Here is a 16886-nt window from a genome sequence, read left to right on the forward strand (position 1 = left end):
ATCGACAACAAATTTGGAAGGCAAAAAGAATGTTGGTATTAATTTGGTCATATAGATACATTCTGCAAGACAATTGGTTATTTATTGGCACGTCATGGTGAAAGCGGGGGTTTATACACAAGTACAATCTGCAAGCAAAACAAATACAGCAGTAAATGAAGTGCCATTCTAAGAAGTAAAAATTATGCACCTATCAAATTTGAGTTTACATTATATTCTCTGCCCCCCAAAAGAAAACATCTACATGTCAACAAGATTTCCTCAACACAAGTTACATTTTAGGTTGTTGATTTACATAATTCACGACTGCATTGGCAGACTGATGAGCAAATACTTTTTGTCTCAGCTGCACATAAGGGTACGTTATAAATGACAGAAAGTGAGCAGGTTTTGAAAAAGAAAGGATTTCATACCACACTTGGTTGTTCTCATCCATTTCGATCGAGAATCGTTCTTCCCCTGACTACAGCATTTGAACAAGCAAATCACAAATACAAGAGTTAGATGAGTGAAAAAGATGAGTGAAAAAGATGAACCTTATTGCAGAAAACATGCTGAAAACAAAGATAAACTTCGGGATATATCTAAGCATCTTATTCAGAAAGACAGAGACAGAAAGCATATGCAAAACAAAGTGCGGGTTCATTTCAAATAGCCTCACATAGTGGTGAAAGATAATGAGATTGGGTAGAGTGCACGGAGCAAGGGACAAAGAAGGTTCATTAAATTCTTAACATCTATTGCATTTGCCAAATCCAATCAATTCCAAGTACCAAATACCTACAGATGTTAGGTGAAACAATTCTATTCAGTATCAGGTATAGTGCTCAAAGCCTCAAACAACAAACAACAACCAAGTGGATCGGCTCATGCATCAATCAACATAGGAAATCCTAATTAGCCTACTGAGTGGACGGTATTCGGTTCCACATATCCAACCTATAGATACCAACATCAAACCGTCACACTAAACAGTTAAGACCAGGATTCTTACTACTGGATAACTTCATACTGAAACTGATAAACTTCTGAGTTATAAATTTCTTTAGTAAAACATAACTGAATAGTTGGGTAAAATGTGGGCAAGAGTGTCCCAAATCAAATAAATCACATATCAAATAAAACCCTGATTATAGTGTCTAGTACGGGACTATAACCAAGGTATTAAAAGGATACTCAATTCAGGTGTTAGCTTAACAAGTAAAAGCTCCAATGTCTTAGTTCTAAGCAAGTCCGTCATATGCCTTCACAAACTATGAGTAAAAGAAGACTAACCAACAAGTGACCTTGAAGGGTTCCACTCCCGAACCCAAAAGATGCCTTGAGCTTCTCCTTGTTAGGATTCTTGATATCGGTAACATAAGCCACTTGTAGCGGCATTGCTATCCATGGGAGAATTTCTTTGGCACAAACACAGAATTTTGACCCTATCTCAATTGGTGTACTAGGATCAACAGTTGCCCAATTCAATGCAAAATGTCTGCAATTAAATACCCAAACAAAATGTAGTTGAATATGGACAAAATCAGAGGTTTTCAGTTCTCATTGTGATCACACAAAAATAAAAGATAATTACAGACCTCCATGTTAGGAGAGCATTTTTGCCCCTTTCATAGGTGTTGAGACCAGAACCAACTAAAGTACGAGAGTGGTTGAGGAAGAAACCCTCGTTTGAAAGCTCTATATCATTTCGAAGAGATGACAATGATTTTGCAGAAGCTCCTCTATATTTAGAGTCATAGTTGAATTTCCCTCCTGACCTGGATTCAGTAAAAATTCATAAAAATCATCCCAACAAAAAAAAAAATAGAAGAAGAAAAATTAGAGCATACTTTCCAGTTCAAGAATAAGATTTAGGGTTTACTTTTCAATGCAAGCTTTCTGCTGATCAGAACTCGGCCGTTGCCTGAACAGAAATACCATTTCCTTTCACTCTCTCCTCACTCAGTGGGATGTTTGACTGTTTGAGATGTTCTTCTTTTCAGTGGACCAAAAATCATACTTTGGTAAACCGGTACCGAGTCATAACTCATGAGTCAAGTGACTCACTCGATGGCCGTTGCCTTTTCAGTGGGTCAACAAACACTTTTGAATTTGAGGCACTTGTCTCAAGACTCTCAACAACAATGCCGCGTTTCACTTTTGCCAACTGTGAACAGCTTCAGCTCGACTAAAATCAAAAGGTTAGGAACACCGAACCCTGAAATTTCCTGCTCTTGATCTTAGAGTGTCTGAACTGCACTCCTCTAACACACTACTATATAACCATGATGCCGCAACCATTACAAACATATCAAATTCGAAACGTTTTAAGCAAACCAGACTTTCAGTTCATCAATGGCTTCTTCTACTACTATTGTTTTATTTCTATCTCTGGTTTCTCTAATGGCCAGTATCTTCGAGCTAACAACTGCTGCTGCTACTTTTAATCAAGATATCGATATCACATGGGGTGATGGTCGTGGTAAGATACTTGATGATGGTCAGCTACTTACACTTTCTCTTGATAAAGCTTCTGGTTCTGGTTTTCAATCCAAGAATGAATATTTATTTGGCAAGATTGACATGCAGCTCAAGCTTGTACCTGGTAACTCAGCTGGTACTGTCACTGCCTACTATGTAAGCCTACTGCAATGCGTTACAACCTTTTAGATATCACCATCGTATTCCTATTTTTGCTTATTGTTTTAGATGCTTTATTATGCAGTTATCTTCACAAGGACCAACACATGATGAAATCGATTTCTGAGATCTTGGGAAATCTGAGTGGGGATCCTTACACTCTACACACCAATGTGTTCAGTCAAGGGAAAGGGAACAAAGAGCAACAATTCCATCTCTGGTTTGATCCCACCGCCGACTTCCACACATACTCCATCCTCTGGAATCCCCAGAGAATTATGTAAGTTTGTTACAGCTCATCTAATTTAGCTCAAATTATGTACATATTACTGAAATGTGTGCTGCATGTTGAACCTCATTGAACTCCTCTTTTCCTCAGCTTCTCAGTGGATGATACTCCAATTAGAGAATTCAAAAACTCTGAATCAATTGGTGTTCCTTTCCCAATGAACCACCCTATGAGGATCTACTCCAGTTTATGGAATGCGGATGATTGGGCAACAAGAGGCGGCCTCGTCAAGACTGACTGGTCCCATGCACCGTTCACCGCCTCCTACCGTAATTTCAATGCTGATGCATGTATTTCATCTTCATCAAGCTCCTCTCCTTGTGGTTCACAACCTTCACTATCCAGCAACAATGCTTGGTTCTCACAAGAATTAGATTCAACAGCTCATGAAAACATGAAATCGATTCAGAAGAATTACATGATTTATAACTACTGCACTGACACAAAACGATTTCCACAGGGTATGCCGCAGAATGTGCCACCACAAATCTTTCATAGATACAGAGGGAACAAAGACTGCCATAAGCAAATTAATTCTTTTATTCATTCCCATTTTTGTTAGACACGGTTAAACAGAGATGATTCATTCTATTACCCTGAAATGTAATGTAATGATATGATACAATATGCAGAAACAAAATCATACATATGAATGTACCTTCTTTTCGGCAGGAACCCTTTTAATCTAGAAATGGAACACGGAAGGCAAATGAAAGACTTTACAAAAATCTTCGCAAAGTTGAGCACGTATAGATATTATTGTCAATGAAGCAAGTGATACATTTAAGCTGACAAATGATTTGGATAAGCTTGTATTAATTCTAACAAAAATTAAATACCAAATCTACCATGGCATCTCTTAGAATTGAAAGTAAGCTAAAGCTAACGAGGGATGGCCACCTTCAGTTAAAACAGTCCATCTTCACATCTGTAACATCAAGCTGCAGTATCTCAGCTCTGCATTTCAATATTGAACCAAGACTGTTGTAGCAACACAAACAAAGAGAAAAGTTCATTAGCATATGATTACTTGCTCGAATATAAATTAAGAAAGCAAAAAAAAAATTAATTACTTTGGATAAGTACGCCCCAGATCACCATGCACGAATTCTTTGATATATGTTCCTGCCTGCACTAGGAAGACACGCCATTAGAGGTCAAATGATACATTTTATCGTTGCAATGTAAACATATAAAAATGAAGGCAACTAGGCACCTCAGTACATAGATGCAATAGAAAATACTGCTGACTTCCGACCATTCGCTCAATCTTCATCCTGATATGACAAACAATTTTTTTTAAGAATAGGCAAACAACTTTAGAGACACAACGAATAATATGCCAGGAGTGGTGGCTCATACCAGTGGATAATCTTTTCACGATCCAATGGACTTCGACGATGAAGCACCCTGACTGGGGTTTTCTGCAGAATACTCTATAAACAACAATAGAAACAAATCTTTCAGAAAGAAGAGGCTACGTTTGTGCTTGAAATTGGCGAGACACACTAGTATTATAGAAGATGATTTTACATAGACTACGAAGCTATATAAGAACAATTCAAAGCAACACTTCGGGAAAGGTAAAGGGAGGAATAGTGTCTGATCATTAGGGGAGAACAAAGCACATATTGACAGTTTTTTTCTTCACAACATTACATTTACATGTGAGTAAGTTTGCATCGATGTTTACCATGTCCATAAGTGAAGCTATCGTCTGAAGGTCCTCATCTTCCAGCGGACGAGAAATCCACACTAGTGCTGCATATTGCTTCTGCATAAATAAAAAAATAAAAAAGGGACTGTAAAGCTAAAGACTAAAAATAATTTAGTTTCGTTAAAACGAAATAGAGTTTTGCTAAAACAACCATAAGTATTAATAGCAATAGATGATGATAGAGCACAAAGATAACCTGTTTCTCTGTCTCTCCTTCACGCATCAAGGTCCACCCTTCGCTCCCCAAAACCTGAAGATTTCTCACTCTAACCTAAATCAATAAAAAGTAATTCATTACTGGTAGTTCAAAAGGAGACAGTAAGAGCAACAGAACCTCCAAAGGCGTACCGCCATTCAATCTAATAAAACAACGATGTACTCACCAATTTTTCTCTTAGGTTGTTTATCTTTTCTTCCATTTCTCCAATAGACACTTCTGAGGGGACATGACGTGCATTTTGTATTTCAACAAGGAAAGGCCGACCAGAACCTAGCATACGAACCTGGCAGAGACAACATTAATAAGAAATGCCTCATACAAGCAATGTAAGCAGTAACGAGAACAGCTTTCGTAGTACATCAATATCTTCTCTACCAGCTGCATGAAACTTGTAGTTGTCGCCTCGACATACAGGAAGAATGTTGCTCCCAATAATCTCCTACATAACCAACAATAGATTTTCAAGTCGTCATAACCAAATAATATGTTTGCTTTAAATAATAAGAGCCACAAAAGATAGAATGAAACACACCTCAACAGATGCTTCTCCCTTTCTTTCATCATCAATTAGCCAACGTGACTGACTCACATTTCTCGAGTACTACAGTACATAGAATAATGAGATGTATTAATTACATGCCGCACCTGGTACATAGTTATACTTACACATCTGAAGTTAAAATACAAGATCTGACAAAAACGCATAAGTGTTTTTGTGGTCCTTACAAGATGTGGTCTCACTGTAACCATGAGATTATCACTTGTGGTGCTATACAAGTAGTGGTCTTAGTATATTCACTCACATAATAGGAGTAGTTGTTCAAGAAATTTGAGTACATTGGTAAAGCTACACCAGCATACCTTTAAGTACCGTCCACCAATATAAATAGGTGCTCTATTGCAAATAATCTCCAATTTGCATGGTTCGTTCACCTACAAAAGAACAACTTAGATGGATAGGACAGGAGGTTCCAGTTATACGGGAGAGCAAAAGATTAAATCTGGACGACAGTTTCCAAAAACAAAACCAGCTGTTATTTGTACAGTCAAATTCAAATATTACCATCCATGCGAACTTCAGTAATTATTGAAATAGAAGAAAAATATTTTTTGATCCCAATCATACATAATAGACAGCGTCTGCAAAATAACAATCACCTTCTCGGGTGGGGACTTAAATCGCTCACAGAATGCATGATCTTGCAAACGACTAAGAGATCTCTGAATTGCAGCATCTGTTTTGCCATTTGATTGTTCAGAACACTCAGCGCCACGTTTCACATTTGCCCCATCAGCATTTTCTACACTCTCCTCTGTGCATCCAATAATATATAAAAATGAACATAACTAAACTAATGATACAGATAAATTGATAGTAACCACAAGAAATAAAACACGAAAGGTCTTGAGCCCTAACAACATGTTTTTTCAAGGACATAGCACATTGAGATAAAGAAATAACCCTAGCAAGAAAAAGGCTCCACAGAACAGTTTAGCACAAACTTCAGGAATCAGTATCAAGGGTGATCTAACCATAGACCTAATGGATTTTTTTCTCTCTCATCCAAATAGATTCTCCTCTTTTCACAATAAAAACAGAAGAAATAGAATATGCATCACAAATAACACTTGGAGGTATGCACTGACAGTTAAATTCATGATAGATAACATGCCTGTTTTCCTTCTCTTGCAGTTTTGATCCCTCTCTACGAAACTCTCAAGATTCAGGGATGCTTTACTGTGTGTGTGATTTAGACGAATACGGGAAGAGGAGCTGATCTCAGATTTAGCAGTCTGCATAACTTCAAATTTTAGGACAATTAGAGAAGATTCACGTGTATTGTTTTGATCAAGCAAATTACGAGAAACGGAATTCTTAAAGTTTCCACACCTCTCTTCTCTAGCCCTTATAATCGACTCTAGTGATCATGTAGGAAAAGAAACCAAAGAAATGAAAATTTTCATACCAACAGGGTTTCAAGCGAACTTGTTATTGCCAATTTGAAGGCATCTTTCACAGTAACATGCTCAGCATGAAACTTTTCTTCAAACCAACGTTCAGATCCATACTTCTTTTTCAAATACAACCTAGAAAGGTACAGGACAAGTTATTTTAGCCACAAATTTTCAATAACTAAGCAACACAAAGCAGGTAAATTTTGTAAATAGAAGAATCCAATGTCTAGAACAGAAAAGGCATCAAAAATTTGAACAAAATATGGTTTCGAGGGAATAAGAAACCTTACCAAACGGAACGCTCATTTGCCAAGATAATCGGTGGAATAGATACTTCAAGTGAAAAGCTATCAATCTCATGTCCCTCTTGCTTGATAAATTTCGCAATCTCTTCACTAACATTATTAATAAGCTCACTTTTCACCAAATTTTGCTTCTCCTTACTAAAACCAAATTGCAAAATCCCTAAACAAATACTACAAAATTCAGATTCCAGTCCCTTAGAATGTTCATCATCAGAACCATTAGATTTCTGAATGAGTGGAGCAAAGATTGTTGGTGATAACAATGAAGACCAATAAATTTGTCCACGAACTCCAAACAATCGAAAGATACATCTAGTACAAACCTACACAGCAAATAATACCAAAAATTATTAAAACCTTAAACCCTAATTCAATCATGGCTTCCATTACAAAATATTTTTCAATTCAGAAACCCTAAAAAAGAAATGAGTAGGAAGGAAAGAGACAAACCCCAATAGATAACAAGTCGAGGATAGCATGAGAAGGCAAAGAAAGAACAGTATCAGAGATAATCTTATCGGCGGCTTCTCCCTCGGAAGGACCAGTACTAATCTGCGCCTCTTTAGCTTCAACAATAACACCCACCTTGCTGCAACTAATAACTTCTTCTTTTTCGTTGCTGATCGCCATCTCTGTGAGCTTCTAAAACCGAAGAGAGAGGGAGAGAGATCAGTGTGGGGAATGTCAAGCGAGCGGGCTTGTAAACTTCATTTTTTAGTTGGTCAACAGCCCGGATGGTATACAGTATTTTTAAAGAGAGATTTGTTGTTTAGTCCACAATATCCGATTCGGGTTAATGTGTAGTCCAGTGGGATAAAACATTTGTTGGCTGGTCCAACAAAGTTTCAAAAAGCGTAAAATTACAAAGCTACTCATGAGAACAGTCAGTGTAAAACTTTAATCATCTTCTTTACTTTCATCTTCTACAGTCCGGCGGCAGAAATCAATTTCATCTTCTTTTGTTTTCACTCAAATCTGAAAATCTATGGTACGATTTTGAGTTCCAGCTTCTTTATTTTTCCCGATTTTGATTTCATCTTCTTTATTTTACTAAAAACTGAAAATCTATGGCACAATTTTGAGTTTTATCTGAAAATCTAGATCACAAAACCCAAATCAATCATCATCAAAGCAGAAGAAAATCAACGGGAAAACCCTAGATTCGATGAAATCAAACAAGATTTCCCTAGTTTTTCTTTATGGAAATTTGTTTTGGATCTGATTTTGTTATTCGTTTTCTTGTTACTCCTTCACCAACAACAAAAAGGAAGAGAAACATTGTTACTCCTCCACCATCAAAAACAAATACAGAGAAAACATTGTTACTCATTCATCAACAAAATGGAAGAAAGCAATTTTACCAAAAAAAGGTACAAATCTAAAATTCACTTCTAATTTCGCTTCTAAAAGGAACACTACTATCAAAGATGTACTTTTGGATAGTTAGATTAGTGTAATGTGCATGATCTAATAGTACATATTACATATTGGTAGTACTTATTAATATGTAATGTTGAATACTTGGATTACTTTTGTGTGTACGATGCAGTACATATGAATATATATTGTTGTATTATGTAAAACCCTCTTTATGCTCTATAAGCATAAATACATATCAATATGTATTGTTGTAATGTGTTACTTTGTACATATGAATATGTGTTGTTGTATTATGTGAAACCCTCTTTATGCTGTCTATAAGCATCAATACATATCAATATGTATTGTTGTACTGTGTTTGTACATATGAATATGTGTTGTTTTTCTTGTTGTTTTGTGTATGCATTTGTCAATACGTTCTATTGTACTATGTAAAACCTTTTTTAGTTCTCTGTAAGCATCAGTGAATATCAATATGTTTTGTTGTACTAAAATCTCTTTTATGCTCCCCATAAGCATCATTATATATCAATATGTACATATCCAAAAGTGATTCGTTGATGCAGTACATATAATTATGTATCGCATAGACCCTTTAGCCCTAGTTTATGCTTGAATATGATCCTACAGTACATATTGATATGTACTAGGTTTCTGATCCTTAAATACCAACAATTTGTTTTTGGCAGTACAAATTGTTACTATCCAACAGTAAAACGTGATATGTGCTCTTTATCTTACAACATATATCTATTTGTGCATACAAAAATAACCTTGTTGATTATTCAGGTAATATGAAGAATATAAAAAAGATTATCGAAGCACCCGCGAAACTAGTTTCGTTCGTGATCGTGGATATAGTGCAAGAGGATGTGAATTGGGACGCGTTGGTTGATATTGTGGTGGGAGATGACCGAATGAGGATCTAGATATGTGATTGGTCTGGTGATGGTTTTAACTTTGTATGCAATGACGCTGGTGGATATGGAGATGTTAGCATGTACATAGTGTTTGTAAGGGAATTGTGGTTGGGTATGGACTGATAAATTGTCTCGTAGCAGTATGGGAGTGGAAACTGACGGTTAATATTGTATGTAGAGTTATGATTCTATGATAGATAATGTTGTCTCTCGTACAGTACTGTTGTGATTCGACATCCTGACAATATGAATATTAGTTTTGTACATTATGAAATGCTTTATGATCAGAACTGACAGTACATATTGATATGTACTGATAGTACATATCTGCATGTATTGTAAAATCTGGCGCATATAAGAAAACTGAAACTTAAACTCATAAATTTTTATTATAAAAATGACCTGCAGCAATAAAACTAAATATGTCGCAACGCTTGTTATAGTATTGCTACATACTAGTGGTATCAACTAAGCATAATAGACCAAGAAAAAGCAACGCTGGTTATAATACTGCTATATACTAGTAGTATCAACTAAGCAGAATAGACCAAGAAAAAGAGTATGAAGCCTTAAATACTAACAATACATATCTGCCTATACTGTAAAACCTGGCGCAAAGAAAATCCTGCCAGAAATACTAGCAATACATATCTGCCTATAACTCAACAAACTTTAGTACATATTTATATAATCTTGGTGAAAACCCAATACATGTGCAAATGTACTGAGCGAAATCATAATGTATATCAATATGTACTGAGTGTCAAATTAATCAAGTTGATGATATAATTCTTCCAGTCTCTCTTTCATCCTTGATGCTTGCAAGTCTGGTAACCTCAGTGACTTGTCTTCTAGATCTCCGACGGCCATTTCTTTGTTGAATTTGAGCTTTTTCTCAGTCTCCACCATAACCTTACTTCATTTTATCTGATTCTTGCCGCAAAACTGCCAACTACCAAATACGGAAAAAGAAATACAAAAATTCAAGACTTAACCCCAGTACTTCTCCTGCCAACTGTTGTTTCTTTGTTGTACATATTTATACAAAAAATTGCAAGCTCTAGCACAAGTCTACATGTTAGAGCTAGTACATATTATTTTGTACTGAGTGAAACCCCAGTACATAATGCCATATCTCACTTAACCATAAGAAGAAGGTAAATGTAAGTACAAACTTTCATTACAGTACATAATGATAAGTACCTAAGATATCTATAGTATATTGCAGTACATATACACATGTACCGAACAAAATAAGCATCGAAAACCTAATAGATATTGATAAATCATTTGAGGATGCAAAAAACATAGATTAAAATAGTACAAAACAAATATGTACTGATTCACCTTCAAGGGGATGGTGGGAAACCTTGCATACTAAACCTTGCATAACCCTTCCAAGTTGTTAACCATTGGCTCACTTCCTTCCATTATCAAACATGAATTGAACGAATGACTAGCATAAACGAGATATATTTTTTCTCAACCATGATAGAGAAAACATTGGAAATTAGCGGTTACAGAGAGAATACATCCACAATCAATGTGAAACCAAATTTTGTCTCATTTTTCATCAAATCCATTATTTTTATCACACAAAAACACTATGAAATCACAATACATATACACATGTACTGATAAAAACAATATGTGTACTCAATTGACATAACAAAATATATACTCTATCAAATACAATTATCCTTGGATCATGACGGGATGACCAGGCACGTACCGTTACGGAAGCTGATTTCAAAACCCAAACAGTATATTGTAGTACATAAACACATGTACGGAGAAAATAAGGATCGAAAACCTAATAAATGATGATAAATCATTTGTGCATGCAAAAAAAAACATAAATTAAAACAGTACAAACAAAATATATACTGATACACCTTCAATGGATGGTGGGAAACCTTGCATACTAAGTCTTGCATAACCCTCCCAAGCTGTTAACCATTAGCTCACTTCCTTCCATTATCAAACATGAATTAAACGAATGACTAGCATAAACGTGGTACATTTTTTCTCAACCCTGGTACATTTTTTCTAAAAGTGATAATTAATCTTATAAGCAAGCATTATATCCTCACCAACATATTTACATTCATCACCGATTGTAAAAATCAGAATTTTTTTAGTAACTAAGAAATGAAACTAAAAAACATTAAGAAATTAAAACCTAAAATAGGCAAAATTAACAAAAAGTTGAAATCCAGAATCAGAAAGCACAATAATCGTCACTTTAATCAACTAAATCGTATTGTTTGAATAAATAACCTTCTTCTTCTAACATTTAATATTGAATTCCAGATTAATAGGAAGACCAAAAAGTTCAGAAAAAACCCAAAATTGATGAATCTATACCTTTTTCGCCCGATTCATTATCGAACCTTCTTCTTCTTCACTATCACTTGCTTCTCCTCTTCTACTCCATCACTGAGATTCATTCGAGAGAAAGGAATAAAAATCTCCGCCAAATCTTAGATCCAGAAATTAATAGAAAAGAGGAGTTTTGGGCGTTTTGGGAATTTACAAAATACACCTTAAGTGGCTCGCACGTTCTCTGGACCTGGGGATAAATTTCTTCGTCCAAAAACATGTTTTTGGACGAGCGAGTAAAACTAATTGGTGGGTGGACTACACAGTAAACGGTTTCTCTATGATGGATTAACCAGTAATTTCTAGATTTTTAAAAGATGCTTGGCGAATGTCATACGGTACCGACCCTAAACTCGTCATAAGCCCATGGGTAGAACTCAACTTGAAAACCGGTGGACTAGATGAAGGAACCCATTGACTTATAAACTACCAATTAAGCCCCATCTAACCAATGTGGGACTAGGATCCCAACATCCCACCACGCTTCCAGACCCAACGTCCTCGCTGGCCCACTCTATCGACACTGACCGAAGGTAGCCCTTTCTCTTATGGCGGTTTCACTCCCCTATCAGTATTCAATGCGGGTGATAACTACGCCCATATATAGGTGCCCCAACACTTTAATCTAGCCTATAGGACACCCCTTCCGTGGAGCGGGTATGGGTCGTGGTGGTTGGCTCTGATACCAAATATTAGCGTACCGACCCTAAACTCGTCATAAACCCATGGGTAGAACTCAACTCGAAAACCGGTTGACTAGATGAGGGAACCCATTGACTTATAAATTACAAATTAAACCCCATCTAATCAATGTGGGACTAGGATCCCAACACATACGGCATCGAAGATTCCAAGTACTACAGTAAATTCAAAGTGTCGGTGCAAGTGTAACTTAATTACTGTGTCCTCAAACAGGGTTATTCAATAAAAGGTAAGTCAGGAAAGCAAACACTAAAACTTGTACATTTAAAGGTGGCATGCAGTTCAACTCTGGGCGTGCTTCATCGTTATTGCAGTTTATCCATGCAGAAAAATTACAACGATGCAGTGGGAGGATGGAGGCCAACATAACCAGAGAGAACTGTCTTGTTTCTCTCTTTCACCTTCGTCTTGTATAAGACCCTGCAGATTTTGTCTATAGTGTCAGTATTTAGAGAGCAGTAATTCTTTTTTACCAACACGAGTATATTCTAAATCATCTCTCTTCTGCAGTGACATAAGAACATAAATATTTCTTTGTAATGCAAATAAGAGTTCTGAGTTCTATCACGTAGTAAATGATGGACATCTTAGCCCTAATCAAGTAGTTTATAATAATGACAAAAGATGGAGGAACCTACCTCGAGTCTTCTACCCACATTTCCGTGATCAATGTTTCGCCTGGGTAAACATGTAGAAGGAAACGACCAAGTATACTTTTAACTCTGGTTGGTTCCCCATTGCAAACACATTTTATAATCGCCCTTACTGCAAACCCAAGTGTACACAATCCATGCAGTATTGGACGAGAAAACCTACAAAAAAAGAGGAAGGGCAGTGAACAATTTGGAACGGAGGTACAGAATATGGTGAATAAAAAAGATAGAAATAATTAAATTTCCAATAAGATAGTGTCATACTAACCCTGCTACCTCTGCCACCATGGGATCTGAGTGCAAAGGATTATAATCACCCGATAGCCTGTAGAGTAGTGCCTGCATTATAAGCACGGAGCCATGAAAACATCCTGATTATATGCATCATCCATAGTGATGTAAGGAGACAATAGGAAACAGTTTACTACGCTGAAATATATATAGCGAGAACAAGAACAGGAATTACACACAAAACCAAAAATATGGAACAAGAGGCCAAACGAGATACCGTGTATAGCTGTCAAGAAACATGAAGAAAAATGTTCTCGACTAACTCAAACAACAGTAACAAATTAAATCTTTCTTAAGTTATGTAAAATAAAAGATAACACTTCGGTGCATATTACATGCCTGAGATTTTTGTGTGCATTCCTCGCTGACTGTGAAAGGTTGGCAGTTCGGAAACTTAACAGGCTTAATCTGATCGGATGGGTACTTGCTACACGAATATGGGAGTGATGATTTTGAGAAGCCACCAGCACCTCGCAAGTAAACAGTCAGCCTGCAAGTTGGATACACAGTAATACTAATCAGGCAAATCAAACCTTTCCAAAATGAGAATTGTGAGTACATGAAAATCCCACTCATGCTTCCTAAAGAGAAATAACAAGCACACCAACCGGTTCAGGCATAGAGCTTTGCCAGATTCTCTGTCATAACTTGTGGTATCTACCTCAATGACAGCTGCTTTACCTGCAAAATGAGATTCTACATTAATGGAACCGCCATATCTGAGATCAAACATCAATCACCATGAATGGTGTTACTACCACGCTAGTCGTCTATAGTAACATGTCAACATAATCATCTCAACTCCATCATTCATATTATAATATTACAAAACCTGCGGATTAGTAATTTATTTATTTTTAATGGGATCACTAATTTTTCCTGTAACATACCTTTATCATGCAATCCTGCAACTACGGATTTATTTTGTATCTGAATCAACAAGAGAAAAAGACAATAAGTCACTCTGGTCACTGAAAGGATGAAAAATTAAGAGGTTCATGCTTCCAGAGATTGATTCTGGTGGTTTACAAAACTGCAGCAATTCTAATGAAAGAATGCAAGAAGTGCTTCAGACAACTCTACACACCTACAAAGGTTGAGCATATTTCTTGAATTCAATGAAATAACACCAGTTTTTCAAACAATGTGTAAAATAGTATAAGAAGCTTTTACAATATGAACTTTCCATCGAAGTGATATTTGTCTAACAATGCAACAGGTGAGGTTTTAGGTTTCAAATTTTGATAGAGTTGGCTGTCAGATGGCATGAGTTACATAGTATATATTACAAACTACGTCTCACCAACACCAAGTAATGGCTAGATATGTAAGACGCAAGTTCTGTTAGCTACAGGCCAACAGGAAGGAAATAAAAATGTAACTAGAACACGTTTCCCTAACCTGAAGCTCAACAAGAAGGAAACATAATCGTAACTCATGTTTGCCTGATTTAGAGAAGTCGGAATTTTGACCTATTAAACCTTGTAAACTTGTGCAAGTATCACACACACAGAGTATATATGTATATATTAAAGAGAGGAGAAGAAGATAGTAGTTGGAAGTTGCCAAAACTAATCATTACCAATTTACCATTCTCAGAGAAATGAGGTAATTCCATCAGCAAAACAAAAATAACAAGATGGGTGAGGAGATATATCAAAGAGCAAAATATACTTATACGACTTCTGTGAAAAAGATATAGAAATGAGAAGCCATCAAGGGACATCATGATTTCCATATACTCTCTTTCATTTTTATTTTATTTTTTTAATTGTTTGGGTAAGAGCTTACACAGGCATTTGCAGGTAAAGGACTGTAGATTTCAATGTACTGCTGGCCATGCAGTAGAAGCCTTGGATCAAATCTGGTAAAGAAAGAAAGCCACGTAAGTATTTAATTTTTTACTTAAGATCCAGATGATACAACATTCCATTGCACTAATGAGATTCTCATCTAGCCAACTATAATTCTGCACACTAAGAGACGAGCATTGTCAGGTTCCTTATTTACTCACTCCATGCTTGGAATACTCATAAAATTCCGAATAGCCCCTGGATTGAATAAAGTAGCAAATGTCGGCAACACCTACAAACGAGTAATTGTTGTTGTTCAATACAACATATTTTTGCATGTGAAACATAAACAAGTTCGTAAAGCTGCGGCTAAATAAGTTTATCTGGTTGGTCTGTGAAACAACTGAGATACAAAATAAGAGCGCAAAGAACAGGAAATGAAAATAATATCAAAAGGGAGGAACATTCAAGGTGAAGAACCACCGTTGCAGTTACTCCAAAAACTACCAAGATGAATCCTTAATAGTCTCAACTCTCATCAAAAGCTAAGGGAAGGACACCAATCTACTATCTAGACTTCACATATTATGGGAAAACAAAGAAAAAAATCTTACCCATCACAGCAGAAAAATACAAAATTTAAAAAACACACAGTGCAACTCTAGGTTTTTCAATCTGTAACTTAAGTTTCATAAGTTACACATATAAGTTCCATTATTATTATTACAGTAGAGCAGTCCAAAGAAAAGTGTATGTAGTAAGTATTTGAACTATATGAAGCAAAACAAGTAGAATTAAGTTCATAATAAGACCTTTATATGTGATTGCCCGTTTTCATGGTAAACATATTTCAGCTCTTTCTCATCTACAGCATCCCCTGAACATGCTCCAACACCTAGGGCATAATACGCTAAATCTCTGTTCACAATTAACCAAAACAAACAAAAATTTAGAGAATCAAAACTCTAATAGTGAGAAAATGAATTACAACAGAAGAGAGTTTCTTACAGATTAATAATTTACCTCTCCGTATAGGTGAATTCAGCCTTGAATCATCCCAATTTAAGAAGAAAAAGGAAAGGAAAGCACCCAATTTAGTCAAACGCAACTCAATTCAATAATAAGTGGATGAAAATCAGCAAAGAGACGAACCTCGGGAAATTGATAAGAGATTATTGCTTCAGGATCCATGGAGACTGTAGTAGAAGCGGATCCCAGTAGTATCTGTGATTTGAGTGAAAGTTTATCCACGTTTCAATTTTGATTTTAGACTCGCCCAATTGAAGAAGCCTCGGGAAGCGTAAATGAGAACGCATTTAGAGGAGATATTGACAATGCCAACAATAACAGACTGTTGCGAACACGTGACACTTAAAGACGTCAAGCCGCCAAGGCGTAAGTTAACCTTGAAGGGAAATGGGCAGCCTTCGAGGTAGAATCGACGATATTTACAGAGTCGTAGAGAGTAATAGAAGATAAGAAATTAGAGGCGTTTTAACAGAAATAACTCACGGCATGCCTTCGTAAGTAAAATTTCTTTTATAGAAAAAAATGTTTAGGCTAAGTCTTATGGTCTTCTAATTTAGCATCTAGATTGACAGTTAGGACAATCTCGAAGTTTTATGGCAGTTCTAATGTAGCGTCTAGATGTGCTGA

General features: G+C 36.2%; 3 protein-coding genes and 1 pseudogene across 3 annotated transcripts; 1 reads left to right on the forward strand and 3 right to left on the reverse strand.

Annotated features, from left to right (window-relative positions):
• Positions 1 to 134: 134 nt before the first annotated feature.
• LOC113286104 (UPF0548 protein At2g17695-like) lies at positions 135 to 1975 on the reverse strand. The gene is made up of 4 exons (XM_026534816.1): positions 1865 to 1975; positions 1581 to 1760; positions 1276 to 1480; positions 135 to 463 (listed from the first exon to the last, which is right to left on the reverse strand). The coding sequence occupies exons 1-4, from the start codon at positions 1921 to 1923 to the stop codon at positions 272 to 274; spliced, it is 636 nt and encodes a 211-aa protein (XP_026390601.1). The 5' UTR covers positions 1924 to 1975; the 3' UTR covers positions 135 to 271.
• A 333-nt stretch (positions 1976 to 2308) lies between these two features.
• On the forward strand, positions 2309 to 3506 carry LOC113289070 (annotated as a pseudogene).
• Positions 3507 to 3621: 115 nt separating this feature from the next.
• Positions 3622 to 7809, reverse strand: LOC113289069 (putative tRNA pseudouridine synthase Pus10). The gene is made up of 15 exons (XM_026538239.1): positions 7560 to 7809; positions 7095 to 7432; positions 6816 to 6936; positions 6522 to 6642; positions 6007 to 6161; positions 5710 to 5781; positions 5381 to 5449; positions 5207 to 5287; positions 5012 to 5131; positions 4825 to 4899; positions 4605 to 4685; positions 4274 to 4347; positions 4128 to 4188; positions 3985 to 4040; positions 3622 to 3892 (listed from the first exon to the last, which is right to left on the reverse strand). Exons 1-15 carry the CDS (start codon positions 7737 to 7739, stop codon positions 3814 to 3816), a joined length of 1683 nt encoding a protein of 560 aa, XP_026394024.1. The 5' UTR covers positions 7740 to 7809; the 3' UTR covers positions 3622 to 3813.
• A 4767-nt stretch (positions 7810 to 12576) lies between these two features.
• On the reverse strand, positions 12577 to 16564 carry LOC113289071 (enoyl-CoA hydratase 2, peroxisomal-like). Its single transcript, XM_026538241.1, has 11 exons — positions 16383 to 16564; positions 16254 to 16276; positions 16043 to 16148; positions 15452 to 15522; positions 15229 to 15301; positions 14328 to 14367; positions 14046 to 14118; positions 13777 to 13927; positions 13415 to 13485; positions 13132 to 13305; positions 12577 to 12913 (listed from the first exon to the last, which is right to left on the reverse strand). The coding sequence occupies exons 1-11, from the start codon at positions 16419 to 16421 to the stop codon at positions 12826 to 12828; spliced, it is 909 nt and encodes a 302-aa protein (XP_026394026.1). The 5' UTR covers positions 16422 to 16564; the 3' UTR covers positions 12577 to 12825.
• Between the last annotated feature and the right edge of the window lie 322 nt (positions 16565 to 16886).

Source organism: Papaver somniferum, chromosome 6 (genome assembly GCF_003573695.1).
Source record: "Papaver somniferum cultivar HN1 chromosome 6, ASM357369v1, whole genome shotgun sequence".
In the NCBI taxonomy this organism is placed as follows: domain Eukaryota; kingdom Viridiplantae; phylum Streptophyta; class Magnoliopsida; order Ranunculales; family Papaveraceae; genus Papaver; species Papaver somniferum.

Coding starts and splice junctions, on each gene's coding strand:
- LOC113286104 (XM_026534816.1), bottom strand. CDS start 1,923: ATGGTATTTCTGTTCAGGCAACGGCCGAGTTCTGATCAGCAGAAAGCT. Junction 1,761..1,864: donor CAGAAAGCTTGCATTGAAAA/GTAAACCCTAAA, acceptor TACTGAATCCAG/GTCAGGAGGGAAATTCAACT. Junction 464..1,275: donor CCCTTCAAGGTCACTTGTTG/GTTAGTCTTCTT, acceptor CAAATGCTGTAG/TCAGGGGAAGAACGATTCTC.
- LOC113289069 (XM_026538239.1), bottom strand. CDS start 7,739: ATGGCGATCAGCAACGAAAAAGAAGAAGTTATTAGTTGCAGCAAGGTG. Junction 5,782..6,006: donor TTAAGTCCCCACCCGAGAAG/GTGATTGTTATT, acceptor GTTCTTTTGTAG/GTGAACGAACCATGCAAATT. Junction 5,132..5,206: donor CTGGTAGAGAAGATATTGAT/GTACTACGAAAG, acceptor TGTCTCTGCCAG/GTTCGTATGCTAGGTTCTGG.
- LOC113289071 (XM_026538241.1), bottom strand. CDS start 16,421: ATGGATCCTGAAGCAATAATCTCTTATCAATTTCCCGAG. Junction 15,302..15,451: donor ATGAGTATTCCAAGCATGGA/GTGAGTAAATAA, acceptor TTTCTTTACCAG/ATTTGATCCAAGGCTTCTAC. Junction 14,368..15,228: donor CTTTACCTGCAAATGCCTGT/GTAAGCTCTTAC, acceptor TTGTTGATTCAG/ATACAAAATAAATCCGTAGT.